Here is a 19,899-nt window from a genome sequence, read left to right as displayed (position 1 = left end):
CATGTTGAAATGGAAAGATTTAGAGGTATAATGGACTTTAGTTTTCTTTTCAAAACACAGCCAGATCATGTGACTTTCATGCTCGAAAACCTTTGAACTCTTCCTGTCCCCCACCATTTAATAATAAGTCAAATCTGAATTTCTCTATTTGGCATATAGGACTTTAGCCTTCTTTTCTTGTCTCAGTATGCTTCCCACTTAAGCCCACCTTTTAACCCTTACATGGTCCTCTAGCTTATCAGTTCTGGAAATCATCTTTCATTTATGCTTGGATCCTTCATACTTTATGGTTCTTCTCTTGGAATGTTCTTCTCATCTTATACATTTAAAATCTAGTGAATTAACTCTAATGTAAAGTCTCATAAACAAAAAGTTCAAATCTGTGTAGTGTCCATATCAATTTGTTTATTAATACTGAGATTATCATGTTGTATTACATTTTTTTGTTCAAATATCTAGACTATGAACTCCTCGACAGCATGAATCTTACTTGATTTATCTTGTATTCCTAGTATCTAGTTTAGTAGTTGGCATATAATAGGTCTTCCTGTCTGTGTTTTGTCACAGTCTTTATTTCCTTTTTAGTTTTATTGTTACTTGACTAAAAATCTGTTTCAGTTATTTCTAACATAATGATTAAGAGCATTGGTTTGGGAATCAAATTCCTCCATCATCTTCTAACTGGGATCTTGGACAAAGTGCTTAGCCTTACTAAGCCTCCATTTCCACATCTGAAAAATATTTATGTTATTAAGATGGGATGGCTGAACGCATCAGAAGTACTTAATATAATGCTTGGCACAATGTGCTTTCATCTTAAGCTTGTTTTATTAGCTGTTATAATTTCTATTAATTTGTTTATCACAAATGCTGATTGTGTTACTATTGGTCAGATATTGTGCTAGGTACCAGAGCAAAATAGATACAGTCCCTGTACTCATGGAGTGATCTCTGTTACTACTAGTAATTTAAAAGTTACTTTAATAACTACTCCTAGTTGTGAATACTTGCTGTTCTATTTAAATTGTAATTTTCTCCATTCTTCCAAAAAATTTGTACATATTTATTGAATAACTTTATTAAGTAGTTTCATTAATTGTATACTATATATTTAAAATACAAGAGCAGTAGTAAACTTACCACAAAATAAGGTATAAGAAGTTGTTAAACTCTTATCTAAAGCAATGAAGAGATATTGGTAAATCCTAGAACATTTCCTGCTGACTTTGTGTATTGGTTCTCCAATAAAGGTCTATGGTATGATTTTGTTGTTATTATTTTTAAGTAATGTAGTTTTAGTGTCAAGAAATAAATAGTATTTTGGTATAACTTATCATAAAGATTTTTTTTAAGATTTATTTATTTATGCATACAATAACTGGGGTGCAGGCCAGAGGTGCGGGGGAATAGGAAGGTAGACTCGAAGAATGGGTAGTAAGAGGAAAATCCTTTTTAATGACTTTTTATTGTTTCTATGAAACTGAGAAGAGTAAGTTACTAATTAACCATTATTCCATACTTTAATTCCTAGTACAATTTACTAGATAACATAGTTTTGCAAACATGTAAAATATGCAAAGTGAGAAACATGCATTCTTCATTCACATTGTTACTGTTTCCATTGCACCTATTCTTACTAGTTAGAACCCCTTTCTCTCACAGAAATGAGAGAACAATGTGATAACCCAAATATAAAAGTTATGGATTTATTAACTAAAGTAAGTCTGGACTGTCTTTACATTTTAATTCAGTCAGTGGACAAATTCTTTTTTTAATGTTGCAATATATTTCTCATAAGTCTACCAAATCTTGCTCGTCTGCATTTTGGTCTGTCACTCTTTCTCACTTTACAGGCAAGTTTTTGCATTTATTGTCATGTTCTATGACAGGGTTTCTTTGCCCCCTTCCAAAGTCACATCCTAATTTTTTCTTTAATAAACATTTCTCAGCCTGTCTGTGTCTTTTGTCACTGGCCTTCTCCACCTTAAAATGCTCTCCAGTTTCTGTGATGTACCTTTCTTACATTATCTGTCTGCCTCTCACTCTAGTCCTCTGTTTCCTTCATGGGCTCTCTTATTTTTGCTCATGCTTTAAATGTTTCATTTTTTCAAATTCTAGTCTTAGGTTTCTTTTGTTCCTTATTCTTTTCCTTGGCAATCTTCCATCAATGTTTATGGTTCCATCTACCTTACATGAGCTAGTGGTTCCCCAGTGTATTTCTGTAACTCAGCTTTTTCGTCTCAGTACTAGGCCTGTCATTACAATTGTCTACTGAATTTAGCTGATTGTCTTCACACTCAACTTTCTGATATCCCTTAAAATCTATACAACCCGGGCCTCCCTGGTGGCGCAGAGGTTGAGCGCTGGGTTGCGAAGCTGCCTGCAGCCTCGATCCCCAGCCACTGGGAGGCTCCCACATGGCTCGCAGACCTCTCCTGCCGCCCACTGCTCCCCTCAGCAGTGTACTTTGATCCTTCTGCTTGTTCTGCTCTCTGCTCTGGCTCTGGTGAATTCTCTCACCCTCCCCGCGCTTCTGACTGTACCCAGTGCTTGTATAAATAAATAAATAAATGAATGAATAAATAAATCTTTAAAAAAAAATTATACAACCCATATATTCTTTTATTTTGGTACAACTTTTCATATAATTGTAGCAATTTTTCAAAAAAGATTTATTTATGCATCCAAGAACTGGGGTATGTATAGGCCAGAGGTGTTGGGGGGTAAGAGAACTCACCAGGGACAGAGTGGGGAACAGAACAGGCAGATTGACTGAAATACACTGCTGAGGGGAGCAGCAGGCGAGACAGGAGCGGTCTGCTGTGCCATGTGGGTTAGCTCCCTGGCCAGGGCAGTGACTGAGACTTAAACCTTGCCCCAGCAGGGAGGCCGTAATTGTACCAATTTTTAATAAAAAGCTACATCTTTAGTATCTCTCTGATCCTATTTTTTTCTGTCTTTACTATTTCAAATTCAAACCCTTATTTTCTTATCTTGGGATATTTTAACTGTCTGTAGAGTGTCCTTTCTGCTGACAGAATTGACCTCTGTAGTCTATCCTCATTGTCACCACTGTGATGTTCTAAAATTCAGTGTTCTATGTGTGTTTTTCCATATCTTAAAAATATTTTAGCTGTTTATTAACTCTCCACCAGTAATTTTCAAATTATCAGCCCATGGCCTGTCTGCTTTCGGATCATTTAAAGAACTTTTGGAAAACTCATATCCTCTTCTTCCCCTACAGAGTCTGCATCAAAATAGTTTAGGAATCTTTAAAAAGTTTCCCAGATGATTTTGTAATCTAGGTTGGAAAACATTAACTTACACATGTGGTTTAGATTCCTTCTTATGGAGTCCAAGACTCTTTAGGATCTGGTGCATGCCTACATCTGTAGCACCATCTCCTGCTTTCTATCCCTTCATTTACTTTGCTCTAGCCTAAATCCCTCTTGGCCCTGGAATCCACCAGGTTTGGTTCATTCTTAGGATCTTTGCTTCTTTTAAATAAAGGCTTCGAAGGATCTTATCTGTTCCCCTTTTGCATCTCTGCATTCTAGCCAGCTTTTCCTTGGATTTCATGCTTGAAACTCAGGTTGAAAAAGCACTGACCTAATACAAATCATTGAGGCCCAGAAAGATTAAGTAACTACCCAAAGTCATATAATAGTGAATGGAAGGCTATAGTTAAAATTCAGGGTTTATACTCTTAAAATAGTCCTTATTTATTACTCTTCCGTACTTGCATATGTATAATGTCTGGTTGATGTGAAGTGACCTCTTACTTTTTGCCTTCTGACGTAAGTTACAATTCATTTATTCTCTTTGTCTACTCATTCAATAAATATTTATTTGACTACACAAGGAACAGTGCAGGGTCTGGGGTGAGGTAGGTAGAAAATTGAATAATGCAGATCTTCTATCTTTAAGGTTCTTAAGACAGGCTATTTATATTTAATCCTACAAAAGTTGCTAATACTTTACAAGAGAATCCATAGTATAACCTTTTCCATTGTTTTCTTTTTATCTAGGGAAAGACCATGTTTGTAGATTTATTGGCTGTGGAAGGAATGATCGATTCAACTATGTGGTCATGCAGTTGCAGGTAGGTTACTTTGAAAGTGTATCTTAACATTTTTTTAGTTTTGATCAAAGTACTTACAGTAGCTTAGATGAAACCTAAAATGTTATTTTTATTCAAATGACTGTAATTAGGTATTTTGATCAAAGTAAAAATCAAGATAAAGTTTCCCATTGTCAGCTTCCCCATGTGTTTCTCATCCATGTGTCTCTTTTCAAGTATGTCTATGTGCTTTGACTGCACATGTCTCTTCCACATTCCCTAAGTGTCTGCTGCAAGTACAAAGCCAAGAAGTAAGCATGCCCTCCCTCACATGTCTCCCTTCCTGTGTCTCCTTCCATGTGTTCTATAGTTTCACCTCACCACTAAGCTCTGCCCTTCAACTAAGTGGGGCAGGGAACCTGAAACGTCCTTCTTTTATGGAGATTCCTCTGTAATACTTATATCTTGCTTCTCACTGGTGTTTCTGATTTCTTTAAAAACTCCTAACTTGATTCTTTTCCTCATGGCAATTCAGTTATATGTATCTGCTTTAAGAAATTTAAGGAATAGGGCCTACCCGGTGGCGCAGTGGTTGAGCTCTGGGTTGCATAGCTGCCCGCAGCCTCTGCAGTGCCAGTTCGATCCCCGGCCACTGGGCGAGGGTCCCACATGGTGTGCAGACCTCTCCTGCCGCCCGCTGCTCCCCTCAGCAGTGTACTTCATAAGTCTGTCTGTTCTGCTCCCCGCTCTGGTTCTGGTGAATTCTCTCACCCTCCCGCACTTCTGACTGTGCCCAGTCCTTGTATAAATAAATAAATAAATCTTTAAAAAAAAAAAGAAAGAAATTTAAGGAATAGGGCCTCTCTGGTGGCCTAGGGATTAAGTCTCAGTGCTATCACTGTTAATGCCTGAGTCCAGTCCCCTGCCAGGGGGATAACCCCCATATAGCTCAGCAGACCATTTCTGTCTTGCCTGCTGCTCCCCTTAGCAGTGTATTTCAGTGAATTCACCTGTTCTGCTCCCCACTCTGTCTCTGGTGAATCTTCTCACTCCCTGCATCTCTGGCGTACACCCCAGTTCTTCTACACATAAAAAACAAACAAAAAAAAACCTACTTAAAAAAAAATTTAAGGAATAATCCTATTTCTGTTGGAAAAAATCTAGCTATTTACCATTACAATGGATTTTTACTTACTGGATTCAGAACAAAACCAAAAAAGACAAAACCCAAAAAATTATCTTCAAACAGTTGTACTCATTTCTTTCCTATGTTCTGCTGGCAGAACTCCTATAAGTCTCATTTAATGACCTATCACCTTTAAGGTTTTACATGAACATCCTTAGTATAGCCAGAGGGTGCTGTTTTGTGATAAGTATATCACTTAGGGAAGGGCAAAAAATATTTTTAATCCTATAACCAGTACAGATATTCAAGTGCTTAACATTAGAGCTGCCATATTTTTTTTTAACTTTTTATTATTATGGGAAATGTTGAACATACATGGAAGCAGAAAAAATATAATGAACACCTATGCAATGTGTGACCAATCTTGTTCCATATGTATTCTGCTTCTGTTACTGACCAGATCATTTCTTTTACCCATTCAACACTTAAACAAGGCCAGGTTCATTGGCCAAAGAATGGAAAATTAGGTAGGGGCTTGTATGGGCGTGGGGTAGAGATGATACTAAAGAGGGAAAGAGACTAGTGGATGTGTGTCAGCAGTATTTCAGAGAAAGAGTTGGGAGTTTCCAGGAAATGCATTCACATACCATTCCTCCGCCAACCCCCCAAGTTTGGTGTTCTCCAGATCTGTCCTGGTATCTGGTGGATATGCTTTTTTTATATTTGCTGTGTTAATGGGAGCGTGCTTAACCCCTTCTGCTTCTCACTCAGTCTCCCCTGGTTTTCTGTGTTTTCGTCTGCAAGGAAAGATAAGCAGAGCAAGGGTGAACAACTTCTGCAAGAAAAGATAAACAAGAACAGAGCAAGAAGGGAGAAGTTAGGCCAGTTACTCTTTTCCTGTCCCTCCCCACTTTGTTTGAAAGCAAATCCTAGACATATTTTACCTATCTATATTTCTAAAAGCTGATGACTTTTTTCCCCCTTTATAGCCACATTAACAATTATAATTACTGAATATCATCAAATATGAATTTGATTCAGGTTTCCTTGATCATACATACCTCTTTTTTATTTTTTTACTTGGTTTTCTTGAATCTTGTTTAAAATTAGGTTCATACATTGCATTTGGTGGCTATATCTCTTGAGCCCCCCCCCTTTTTAAGATTTATTTTTATACAAGAACTGGGGTACAGGCCTGATGTGTGGGAAGGTGAGAGGATTCACCACAGACAGAGTGGAGAACAGAACAGGCAGACTGACGAAATACACTGCTGAGGGGAGCAGCGGGAGCGACAGGAGAAGTCTGTTGCGCCATATGGGACCCTCGCCAGCTGGCCAGGATCGAACATGCACTGCAGAGGCTGTGGACAGCTTCACAGCACGGTGCTCACTGCCTGTGCCACCAGGGGAGGCCTGAGTCCCCTTTTTTTGTTTACAGTAAAGTATTGTTTTGTTAGTCAAAAGTAATATTTCTAAGGTCATTTTTTTTTTTTAAAGATTTTATTTATGCATACAAGAACTGGAGTACAGGCCAGAGGTGTTGGGGGTGAGAAGATTCATTAGAGACAGAGTGGGGAGCAGATCAGGCAAATCGACTGAAATACACTGCTTGAGGGGAGCAGCGGGCGAGTCAGGAGAGGTCTGCTGTGCCATGTGGGTGGCTCCCCAGCTGGGATTCAAACTCGTGCTGCAGTGGTTTTGGACAGCTTCATAAGTTGCATCTTAACCCCTTGGCCACCAGGGTGGCCCTCTAAGGTCATTCTTTTAAATAACAGCTAGTTCTGAGTTTATTAAAAGCATTCTGCTTTAATTTTGTTAATCCAGGATTTTTTGTTTTTAGATAATCCAGAATTACTGAGTAGGGGCATATATTCATGTATCATCTTTTAAATGTCCACATTATAAGTTCATTTACTAATGTTTAATTAGTTATAATGTAGTTTTAGGACCATTGGAAGATATAATTGTTAGAAATTAACAGTTTATAAAGTCTCTTCCCTCCTTTCTTAATTGAGGTAACATTAGTTTACATTGCCGTATAGCTTCCAAGATTATACTTTCTCATTTTGCCTGCCTCCAAATGTCCATTTGTTATAGCGCAGGGAGAGGGGCACCCCAGAACCCCCAAACCTGCCCATTCTAAATAGGTTCTGCTATCTGCTGCATCAAGATAAAACATACTGTAGTGCGTAAGACCTTCAATGGAAAGGAACTTTAAGACATTAGTGTGCAATGCAGAAATGGGAAAAAATAAAGTGTCCAAATCAAGCACTGAAGTTACCCATCCCCTCACGGGTAAATATCCAGCCAAACAAGGTTGGCTCAAAGCAGGGCCACTGAAGCCCGAAAGCCTGTCACAAGCCTAAGGCACCTCTGGGAGGAAAAGAGCAAAATCAAAATCAAGATAAATGCTGCCATCCCAAAAGGTGGATCATATGATAGTTCTTGAACCTCTTTTAATCTATAGAGTCTTTTTTTCTTAGTTTTCATTTGTTGTTCTTATCATTTGTCATGAAGCAGTTATCATATTTTGGATTTTGTTGATTGTTCTTCTATTGTGTTGTTTAATGTGTTCTTCTGTCTCTGGATTTTCAACAAACTGGTGATTAGATTAGATTTTTTGACCAAAATACTTCAGAGGTGAGTTGTATGCTTCCTATTGCATCACATCAGTAGGCAGTGACTGGTCTTCTCTCTTTTAGTGAAGTTAAGATTGATCAATGGGAAAAGAAAAAAATAGATCTATAACATTTAGGGACCATTGACCCATCCATTCATTTTAAAGTGCTCATTGGTTTTTTTCCTAGGTTTTTATCAACCTATTAGTAGTCATTGCCTAAGTGTGTTATGTCAGTGGGGTTGCAACTATACTATAATTCTATCATTTCTTTACTAGAATTCTTTGTAAAGCACCACATCAACTATTAGGTTATCTTGAGGTACGTTATATATAAGAAATATAGGCCTAATGCTTAATATTTTACTTACCAGTTTTCAGAATAGAGTTGTTTCCTAATGTTTTCTAAAGGAGACTAATGAGTTCATTTTCTCTTTCTTAAAAATATAATTCTGAATTCATAAATTTAACATATTTTATGTCTTTCAATCACTGCAGTTTTTCTTTTTAATGTGCAAATTGCCCTATCTTTGGGTAGCAGAACTTCTTCAGTTTGTATCCTGATTCATTTTGACAGCGCTAGAATATGGCAGTCTTTGATCAATATCCTTACTTGCTGGTTTACCACCATGTATCTTAAAACAGGAATAACAACTTGTATTTAGGGTGCTGTGGGAATTAAATGCAATCATAAATATAATACATTTGGCACAATTTGGATACATCATCCATTGTTTTCATATACTACTACGTGTATTAGAGTATTTCAAGTCACTTTTGTTCATATGACAATTAGTAGCGTTACTGAGTACCTAACATGTGCCAGTATTCTAAACAACTTTGCATGGATTTTGTTTAATCTTCACAAACAATACCTACACCTCACCTGTGTATTGTTTGCCCCATTTTACGAGGGAATAGAAATGCAGAAAAGTTAAGTAGTTTTTATGGGATTATATGTTGGGCAGTAGTAACAAGAGATTACTGTTCTAGGTATATTTTGTATCTTTTCAAATAAGACTATGTTTTGTTATGCCATCAGAGATGAAGGGAAGCATGATGACCCGGAAACATAATATGCTAGAAAATTTGAGGTTATTCTTAAATGTTTGAAACATTTATGCATTATTTTGAGACTTCTCTTGATTGAGGGGCTTATGATTTGAGTAAAAGCCTTATTATTACAGCCAAAACAGTTTTTAATGACAAATGAACAGTTTCCCAGTCTGCTCTCATCATTTAGTGCCACATTTGAAAGTGTTTATTTGGTTTCCACAGGGTCGGAACCTGGCAGATCTACGCCGCAGCCAGTCCCGGGGCACTTTTACCATTAGCACTACTCTTCGGTTGGGTAAACAGATTCTGGAGTCTATCGAGAGCATCCATTCTGTGGGATTCTTGCACCGAGACATCAAACCGGTAGGGGGCTTTTCCAGTCAGTGCACAGAATGAGTTTGCTTGGTGCTCCTATAATAAGTCTTATAATGGGACACAATAAACTACAAATGTAGCTTTCTATACCAGCTATGATTAAATACAAGGTATTTTTATTTCTGTGGAAGAAAATGTATTTAGAGTGCTAAAATTACCATTTTCAAAAATAGTTAGAAACTACAATTTATATTCAAGAGCTCTTCTCATAAAGTGAGACACTCATGAAAGTGTTGCTCAGCAGCCTTTAGAAATGTTTAATGCTTGCTTGTTAATATTACGTGTGTTAACATTGCTAATAATTTAGCCTTACACCTAAATTCATAGTTATGCTTTGCATTTCATTTTCCTGTTGTTATTTTTTAAAATATACATATGTTGCTTGTAGATGTTGGCATTATGTTATTTGAATTATTTCTCAAGTGAGAAATTGTGCTTATAAGAAGTCGTCAATTGTGAAAGATCTTATTTTCCTCCTGAGAGCAGTTGTAGCAATATATACTGTACTTTTATATTCTGATTTCCTTAGAAATGTTATTTCTATAACTGTGAAATGTTTTCATTTTTTTTATTACCCATTTCTAATATATTAAATTTAACATATGTTGGTTGGTTATCATACCCATCTGTTGCTACATGATTTCTAAAATTAAGTAGTTTATGTGAAAATGCCAACTAAAATTAACCTAGTAGAGTCAGACTTAATGTAATATAGCATTTGTGTTCTTATTTCAATGCCATACTAAATGTCATTATTTGAGAACTGTGGTGATTGAAGTTTCTATTTTTTTTCTATTTCTATTTTCATCAGAAAATTCACTAAGTAGAACAGTATTTTGAAATAAAAGCTAGCAATTCTATAACATTTTGGTTTTTGCACTTATAAATACCCTTACTTACATACACACCTTTGCAAGTTTGTAGCCATTCAGTGTTATATCTATTTTTATTAAGAAAAGAATGAAAAGGGCCTCTCCTGGTGGCGCAGCCTTTGAGCACTGGGCTGCGAGGCTACCTGCAGCCTCTGCAGCGCCGGTTTGTTCCCCGGCTGCCGGCGAGGGTCCCAGAAAAGAAAAGAATGCAAAGTATATTTTCCTTAGGTATGTTTTGAAATGCTTGCTTAAATTGTACTTTGATTTTTATACTTAGTGAAATTCAACTTTATGATGCTTAAAGGAAATTCATTTAAATTTAAGAGCTTTGTACTTGATTTTGCTCACTCCTACTATTTTCCATTTTAAAAACTAGGGATTCCATAATCATTTAAGCAGTGACCTAGAGTAGAATTTCAAGCAACTTAGGACTTCTGTGTTAAATCAGTGTTGTGTTGTAATAACTTTATACAATTGAAATAACTTTATACAATTAAAATCTAATAAACATCATTGACTAGAACAGTGTATTGGGAACATATAGGTTATATAGACTGTAAATAGAAGAATGAATATATAGGAAGGAGAAGATGTAAGGACAAAGTATTATGAGAATATGTATATTTTTCTTCTTTTTTCTAGTCAAACTTTGCTATGGGTCGCTTTCCTAGTACTTGCAGGAAATGTTACATGCTTGATTTTGGATTGGCGCGACAATTTACCAATTCCTGTGGTGACGTCAGACCAGTAAGATTTTTCATATTATTATTATTAAATATTTGTGAATTAATGTTATTCTTTTTAAATAAATGCTAATTTTGTATCAGAGTGGATGTTACCCAAGAAGTGGCATATAAATTTCATGATTTAATTATAGAATGGCATTAATTTTTTTATTGAAAGTTGTGGCTTATAAAAACTACATTAGAAGCCATTTAGAGAGGTCTTATAGTAAGAACACATACATTATCCCTTAGGACCTAACTGGGTCATATCTCTTGTGCTCAGAAAGCCAGACTTTGAACCACAAGATCCTTTCCATAAAGGAAGCCCTTTATTAATGGGTGGTGCTGTCACAGGAGAACGGCAGTTAGTGCTATAAAGAAACTGTCTCTTCCAGTGGTGAGTGAAAGGTTATATAGGGGAGACAGATATGAGGGGTATAGGAGGGTTTCTTTGTCCTCAGGAGTGGGAAGGGATAGGCAGTCTAGGGGTAGTTAGTCAAAGGATTATTGATGATTTTCCTGGAATAGCTGTTTTCTTCTGTGTTAGCACTTTAAAATGGCTAGTGGGTGGTCATCAGGCACTGATGTTATTAGCATCCTTGGTTCAGGTCATTTCAGATAATATGTTATAACAGTTCTGGGTATTGGTTCCCTTTCCAGGACTTGTCACTGTTGTTTCTTTGTTTAGTGAAGTTCATTTCCTCTCTTCCCAAAAAACAGTGTTAAATCTTTGTTGTTGCTTCTCAGGGAAACGTAGCTTTGATTTGGCCCACAGTGGTGCTAGCTAGTACAGGTTTCTTCTTCCCTTTCCCTGTATGACATACCCAGCTGTTAAGTTCCACAAATTGCTGGCTGATTGCTCTATTGCTTACAGCAGTTCCCTGTGGCATAAATTCCTTGGTAAGTTAATCAAATTGTAGTTTCTAAAATGGTACTGTTTCTGAGATCAGAGTTTGATACTTGTTCTGACCTAATGAGGGCACCTTCCAGCTCTCTTATTCTCCTTGTTTTTTCCTGGCTTGCTTGTAGTCTAGGCTTTATCTTCATTAAATCTAGGAATCTCCTCCCAGTTCCCTTTACCACAATCTTTTTGAGTGGAATCTGAGGCTTAACTTCATTGTTGGAAATGAAATTAAGAGATCAGGAGGTAACTTTTTTTTTTTTTAAGACTTTCTCCTGTCCCAAGGCTAAAATCTCTAACCTAGAACTCTGGAGTTGTGAGTGAGGACAGTAGCAGGTTTCTAGCTAAGTGATTTACTAATTTTAGGAGCTGAGCCATGAAATTGAGATGTGTGCCTTAGCCTGAAGTCTTCTCTGCTTGCCTCTCCTGGCTTGAAACCACTGCCTCTTGAGCCAGGGAGGGAAGGCTGTTTGGGCTCCACTATTCTCAGCATATCATGCCCATGGTAGTAGAGCCTTCATTCCATGAGTGTAGACTGAGTGTAAGAAAAGAGCTTCCACACCTTCACCTGTACTTGCCCAGCACTTAGCCTCCACAGCAACTAACAGCTGACAGATGATGAAAAATGTGCACGTCCTGCTCCACAGGGAGGTAAGCCCTTTGTCTGGAAACTTGGCAGTGAGGGAGCCTTGTGTTCCTGGGTGCAACAGACTTTAGTGGAGCTGATCTGTACAGGGCAGGGAGGCTCATACACATAGATTCTTTATTACCAAGTAAACAACATATATCTTTTTGGTCTAGTTCTCTATATATATTCCAAAAAACGCACCTAAAATTTTTAAGGAATAATATCAAAACATCCATGAGTTCCATCTAGATTAAAAAAATAGTTCATTACCAGCTTACAAATGTGCTGTGGATCCTCCCCTGATAGCCCCTTTTACCCCCTTTTCCTTCTGTAAGCAACACTGTCTAATGTAACTTAATGCAAAGATGGAAATGTTCTGTATCAGCTTGTGTAATATGGTAGCCACTAGCCAGTGTGGCTATTAAGCACTTGAATTGTGGCCAGAATAAGAGAGGAACTGAATTTTAAATTTCGAGTAATTTTGAGTTGCTATTACATTGGTCACTGAAACCCTAGGCATAACCTCCATTCTTAATTTTATATTGACATATATAACTTATAGTCACTTGCTTTGCCTTTTTTTTTTTCTTCCCCTCTTTTGTAGATTCAAAGGTACTTATTTTAGAGTATGGAACAGGTCCAGGAAGCTATTGTAAAATACTGCAGCTACCATTTATCCTTCATTTTCTTCCTCCAATGATAAATTCTTACATAATCATAGTACATTGTCAAAGCTAGGAAATTGATATTAGTGTAGTATTACTAACTGAAATAAAGACTTTAGTTGGATTTTACTGTTTTTTACATGAACTTTTTCCTGGTGGCATATGAATTATTAATCACATGTATATATTCATCTAACAGCATAACAATCTGGATCTAAAACTATTTTATCACCAAAAGAAATTCCCTCAAAACATGAATGTATATTTATTTACCAAACATGGAATATAGGGCCATCTGTCAAAAAGCATTGTGGAGAGAATGATAGTGTCTCTTACGCTGGAGAGTTGTTTATGTGGTTGATAATGATGCGAATCTTACATGCTCACTCTTACCCCTCCTACTTTAAAGCATGCCCAGTTCCCTCAGCCCTTCATCTGGCGGCTCACATTGACCCTTTGTGTCTACGTTCTTAGAAGGCCATGCTGTCTCCTGCTGTTTCCTTCCTAACCATTCAGCTGAAACTTCCAGTGCCTAGGCTGTCACCTGCTTAAGAAAAGTTTTCACTCATTTTCTGTTGCCTTTTCAGAATTTGAGGTAATTTCTTATTTCCATTGAAATAGGATTTTATTACATAGTTCTCAGTGCTTCCCCTCCCCCATCTTCTTCCCATTGGTTAAAAGTGGGAAGGCTAATAATGCCTGGAGTCCTTGCCTTCTACATCTGTATTTTCCTAGGATTCTGTCTCTAACATTCATCTTCCACAGTCATGTTGCTTCTGTCCTTGTACTAGTCTCATAGTTTCTTATTTGGATTTTTAAACTGGTTGCTTCGCTGGTCTCCCTACTCTTTCTTTCCAGCCTATCCTTTATATTCAATATGTTCCGGGGTAAATATTCCACCTACTTCCTCATCCCTATAACTTCCCTACTTAAAAAATTTAAGCAAATTCCATTTGCTTGCACATTTTAAGCTAAATACTTAACATGTGATATTCAGGGCCATCCTTAATCTGATTCCACCCTGTTTTTCCATTATTTTCTTTCACAATTTGTATCAACTATACCAGACTGTTTCCATCCTTTTTGCATTGTTTGCGCTGTTCTTTTTATTTAAAATGCATTTCATCCTTCTTACTGTAATTCTGCCTGCTCTTCAAGGCCGAATTTAGTTTTTCTTTTTTTTTTTTTTTAAGATTTATTTATTTATTTTATTTATTTATACAAGCACTGGGTACAGTCAGAAGCGCGGGAAGGTGAGAGAATTCACCAGAGCCAGAGCCGGGAGCAGAGCAGGCAGAAGGACCGAAGTACACTGCTGAGGGGAGCAGCGGGCGGCAGGAGAGGTCTGCGCGCCATGCGGGACCCTCCTCCGGTGGCCTGGGAGCAGCCTGGGATTGAACCGGCGCTGCAGAGGCTGCGGGCAGCTTCGCAACCCAGCGCTCAACCGCTGCGCCACTGGGGAGGCCCTAGTTTTTCTTTTTTCACTACCACTCAGGTATCTAGATTTTATAAAACATACTCTTAGGTTATTAACCACTTTCACTTTCTACTTTTTTAATTTAAAGACGTTTTAAAATATATTTTTAAAGGATTATATTTATATGGTGCAAAAATAAAATAATTAAAAATTCATCAAAATTAAGCACTTTTGCAAATGAAAAGACAAGTCTCATACTGGAAAAAATATTTGCAAAACGTGCATGTATCTGACAAAGGAGTTAGATCTAGCATCTGTAAACAACTTAGAACTATATAATAACTTAAAATCTTATGACTCACTAATTTTAAAAATATTTGAACAAAAGATTTGAATAGACATTTCATCTAGAAATATTTGAGATAGCAAATAGAACATTAACAGGTGCTCAGCATCATTAGGTGTCAGGGAAATGCAAATTAAAATCACAGTGAAAACTAGTATACACCAATCAAAATGGTTAAAAGCCAAAAAAGACAGACAATTCTAAGTGCTAGTGAGGTTGCCTGAGACTAGGAGGGGAGGGTTTGAACACAGAGGGCACTAAGGAAGCTTCCTGGAATTATGGAAATTTTCAGAATGTCTTGATTGCTGTGGTAGTTACATGACTCTCTAGTTTGTCAAAACTCATTGAACTATAACTATACCTAATATATGAAGTTTACTGTATGTAAATTATACCTCAATAAACTGGACTTGAAAAAAATTGAAAGTTAAATAGTGAAGCAAATCTCCATTTCATCCTTGTTTATTCCAAATCTACTCAATTCTTTTTTTTTTAAGATTTATTTATGCATACAAGAACTGGGGTACAGGCCAGAGGTGCAGGGGTGAGAGGTTTCACCAGAGCAAGAGTGGGGAGCAGAACAAGCAGATTGACTGAAGTACACTGCTGAGGAGAGCAGTGGGCGAGTCAGGAGAGGATTGCTGTGCCATGTGGGTAGTTTCCTGGCCGGCTGGGGTTCGAACTTGTGCTTCAGTGGCTGCGGACAGCCTCTGCAGTACTGTCCTTAACCCCTTGTACCATGAGGGAGGCCCTCTACTCAATTCTTGAGCTTCCCTGATGCTTCTATCTTAGGTAGCTCTTAGTTTCTTTTTGAATTCTTCCAGAATTTCTTTATGCATATACATTAAAAGAAACTTAATATTATCACTTTTCCTATTTTGATTCAAAAGGTAGCATGATGTACACATTCTGACTTTTTTTTTTTTCCGACTTAACAGTTTATCTAGGGGACCTTTGTATATCAGGATATAGAGCATTTACATTCTTTTCAGTTACAAAGTGTATTAATTATATTGATGTATTGTAACTTATTTAATAATCAGCCCCCATTGATGAACATTGCTTTATTTCTAATCTTTGCTGTCACAGATGTTTGTGCAGTGAATGAATTTGTATGACCTTTTTTTTGCACATGCAAGTACATATGCAAATATATCTGCAGGATAAATTTCCAGAAGTGAAATTGCTGAGTCCAAGAAATTATATGCGTTTGTAATTTTAATTGCTATTGCCCAATTGCCATCATTTGGGGAACTTTCAAGAGATCATCAACTTCAAGACTTGGTTAAGTCACCTTATTCTTAGGACTTTCCCTTTTCCCATAGACTCTCCTTCTTGCACAAAATGGAACTAATCCTTACTGGTCCTAGGCGCTCATAGTACTTTGCTAATAATCTTAATTATAGTCTGCTTTAGATTAGAATTATTTGTATAGATAGCTATTTTCCCCAATTCTGTCAGCTTGTTTTTTTCTGTTCTCCCTTATATAAGGTGGCTGAATTTCCTTGACCTGATGTTACTTCTTTGATGAGTCACATCAAGATCTCTCTAAATGTCTAATCTCTCTTTACCTGTGTCTGAACCTTTCCATGGCAGAAGTAAGGTCAGAGCCAAGCCAGGGGTACTCTTAACTGGAAAGAGTTTCCTGGGCTTGCCTTGACTAGAATCCATTAAGGGGAAGTTGAGTGCCCAGTTGACCATGCACTAGACTGCGCAGTATGATAATAGGTCTGGAGATAGTCATCTTGATTGTCATTAGAATCAAAATAACTGGGCACAATTGCATGCTACAAAATCATTTTTGTGTTAAGGAAAACTTGTAAGGTAGTGAATATAAATACAATCTCTAAAATGTTTACTGAAAATGGTTGGTAGTAGGCTTTCTACAAGAAATATTTCTTTTAGGAAAAGAAATCTCTGACCTAAGTTCTATCAACCAAGTTGAGAAGAATATTAGATATTCCTGTTACTCATTATATCTTAGGTAATACTAAGATTTACTGACTATGGTTTTCAGTGAATACCAGCTAAGGGAAAATAAAGGGCATTTATATAGATTAGATAAGCTTTTGATTACAGAGACATCATTAAAAACAATGTTTTTGAGGGCCTCCCCTGGTGGCGCAGCGGTTGAGCACTGGGCTGCGAAGCTGCCCGCAGCCTCTGCAGTGCGGTTCGATCCCTGGCCACCAGCGAGGGTCCCACATGGCGCGACAGACCTCTCCTGCTGTGCCCGCTGCTCCCCTCAGCAGTGTATTTTGTCAGTCTGTCTGTTCTGTTCCCCGTTCTGGCTCTGGTGGATTCTCTCATCCACCCCCCACGCTTCTGACTGTACCCAGTGCTTGTGTAAATAAATAAATAAATCTTTAAAAAAAAAAACAAACCAAAAAAAAAACGATGTTTTTGAAATAGTTAAATCTTAAAAAACAAAACCAAAAAGTAATCAAAGGGGCAAGAGAGAATTTCATGAAATAATAGTTAACTTGAATAGATTAAACGTAGATGACAAAATGAGTGAATGGAGGAAGAAGAGATATATATACATAACAATAATTCCGTTAACTGGATTTTTAAAATAACATTATAGTCTTTCTGACTACAAAGATAATACATTTTAATTGAGGATAATTTGAAATTACTGTAAAAAAAAACACACACAAAAAAGTCTAATGAAAATTCAAAACACAACAAAACAAAAACAGACAATTATAAATCAGAGACACCCTGCAGGGGAGGAGGAGGGAGAGGGATCAGAGGGAGGGAGGGAGGAGCACAGGGGATTGTGGTGCGGGTGCATTGGGGAAGGAAATTCTATGGGGACTACACCTGGGTCGGGGGAAGCAAATATTGTTTAAAAATGAACAATGATGTAAAAAAATTAATAATAATAAAAAAGAAAATTATTGATCATCAGGTTCCATCAATTTTTATATTGAACTATAGTGCCATTCAAGAATCTGTAGTGTACTCACTGGATCCTTGTGAAGGAGTAGAATGGAAGCAACACTGTTTCTATAACATATAATTTCAAGTCAAAAGACCTTGATTGATGACTTTAACCTAGTCAAATTAGACAAGTTACATACTTTGCTCTGAGAGCCTATCAGACAATTACCTTGCCTTCACAGTTTATATTCCAGTAGAAATAGACAGATAGTAAACATATAGGTAAAAATGTATAAATAAAATTGATTTAAAGTAGTGAAAGGTGTTATTATGAAAAAATAAAACAATAAAAGAATAGAGTGACAGTGCCAGAGCAGATGGTATTTTAGATTAGGATGATTAATGATTATTTCTCTTAGGATGTGATTTATGAGCAAAGGGCTTTTATGGAGTAAAAAGTTAGCTAGCCATTGGAAGCAGGAGATGGCATTCCAACTGGAGAGAATAACAAGTGCCAATTCTAAGCTAGAAACAAAATTGGTCATAGGAGAAACCACAAGTAAAGACATTTTGCAGTGAGGTCAGTGCAGGATCACAGGTCTTCTAAGTCAAACAAAAAGAGCTTGGATTTTATTTTAAGTTGAGCTCTCTGAGAACTAGATCATGTATAATTAATTCATGTTTATATTTATTCTTAATGCCTGGCATGTAACAAGTATCCAATTACTTGAATTTGTGAATATATGAATTATGTATGCAGAGAAGAATACAAATTACCACCATCTTTAAATTGAATTTGAATGAAAGAATCAAGACACAGTTAGATTACCTGAAAATGCCTCATGGTCTTTATATACTTACTTGTAAAAATTGTCTGAATATTAAAATATAAAAATGATAGTTAATATGATTCTGGGTATATGAAAGCATTTAATGCTTTCTAATGTACAAAGTTTATGTTTGTCATAAATGTCACTTTATTTTAAAATGTAGGTAGGAAAAACTGGGACTCACTGATAACTAAGAAATTTGTGTTTTTTCAAAGGTATGATTTAGCAATGTTCTGTCTCTAATTTTCTGTAATTTCACAATACAAAGTTAGAGATTTACTTGGTTTTTTTAAGAAAGATTTATTTTTATTTATTTATGCATGCAAGAACTGGTGTGTAGCCAGAGTGCAGGGAGTGAGAGGATTCACCAGAGACAGAGTAGGGAGCAGAACAGGTGGATCTACTGATACACACTGCTGAGGGGAGCAGTGGGCTAGACAAGAGAGGTCTACTGTGCCATGTCGGTAGCTCCCTGGCTGGGGATCGAACTCAGGTCACAGTGGCTGGCAATGGCTTGATAGCAAGCACTAAGACTAAGCCCTGTGCCACCAGGGGGCCACTACTTGGTGTTTTATTGTGACAGTAATGCACATTGTTTCTTCTCTCTACTTTATGGGCTCAAGTGTGCTGAATCTCTTCCTACTTGAAGCTGATTTATTATTTTTTTGCTTCATTTTGTTGTAGCCTCGAGCTGTGGCAGGCTTTAGAGGAACAGTTCGTTATGCATCAATCAATGCTCATCGGAACAGGGTAGGTATTTGAACTAGAGTCATGTCTGTATAAGCATGCTGAGGGCTTGAATCAGATTTACTTCTTTACATGAGGAGTACACCAGGTATATGTTCACTTTTTTGTCCTTCAAAAGAACTTTTCCCACAATTAGTGCTCTTCTTATCTCTTCTTTAATGTTTCTTTTTCAGTTACAAATTTGCCAGAATTTCCTAAAAGATACCCAATCCTGTCTTGTTGAACAATAATCATTCAGAACACCATTAAATAAATCAGTAACTTAAAAAAAAAAAAGAAAGTTGCACAGCTATGGAATGTCTTGGGAACAAAAAAAGCATCATTAATACGAATTGTAGTAAGGGGTTCAGTGAATATAGATGAGTGCAGCTGCCTAAAAAATAAAATTGGATTTGCCAGAAAAGATAATTGCTAAGTGTGTTTAGTCTATGAGGAATCTTGTGTCCTCACTTTAGATGTAAGCATTAATGAATTTAATGTAGAATTTTTTTTTAAAGATTTATTTATTTATTTATACAAGCACTGGGTACAGTCAGAAGCTCGGGAGGGTGAGAGGTTTCACCAGAGCCAGAGCGGGGAGCAGAGCAGGCAGAAGGACCGAAGTACACTGCTGAGGGGAGCAGCTGGCGGCAGGAGAGGTCTGCGCAC

General features: G+C 37.0%; 1 protein-coding gene across 3 annotated transcripts in view; it reads left to right on the top strand.

Moving 5' to 3' along the window:
* Window positions 1–19,899, top strand: part of TTBK2 (tau tubulin kinase 2) — a 140,236-nt gene that overhangs the window by 78,425 nt on the left and 41,912 nt on the right. For 2 of the 3 annotated variants that reach the window (XM_037502316.2, XM_037502315.2), the window contains 4 exons: window positions 4,029–4,102; window positions 9,082–9,222; window positions 10,749–10,853; window positions 19,189–19,254. In XM_037502316.2, the coding sequence (XP_037358213.1) occupies window positions 4,091–4,102; window positions 9,082–9,222; window positions 10,749–10,853; window positions 19,189–19,254 (324 nt within the window). In that variant the 5' untranslated portion in view covers window positions 4,029–4,090. The remainder of the gene's footprint in view (window positions 1–4,028; window positions 4,103–9,081; window positions 9,223–10,748; window positions 10,854–19,188; window positions 19,255–19,899) is intronic. The other variant, XM_037502317.2, reaches the window with a different exon arrangement.

Source organism: Talpa occidentalis, unplaced genomic scaffold (assembly GCF_014898055.3).
Source record: "Talpa occidentalis isolate TD23 unplaced genomic scaffold, MPIMG_talOcc4v2.1 talOcc4.11, whole genome shotgun sequence".
NCBI classification, from domain to species: Eukaryota; Metazoa; Chordata; class Mammalia; order Eulipotyphla; family Talpidae; genus Talpa; species Talpa occidentalis.
Note: the sequence above shows the minus strand (reverse complement) of the source record. Positions and strands in the feature narration are given on the sequence as shown.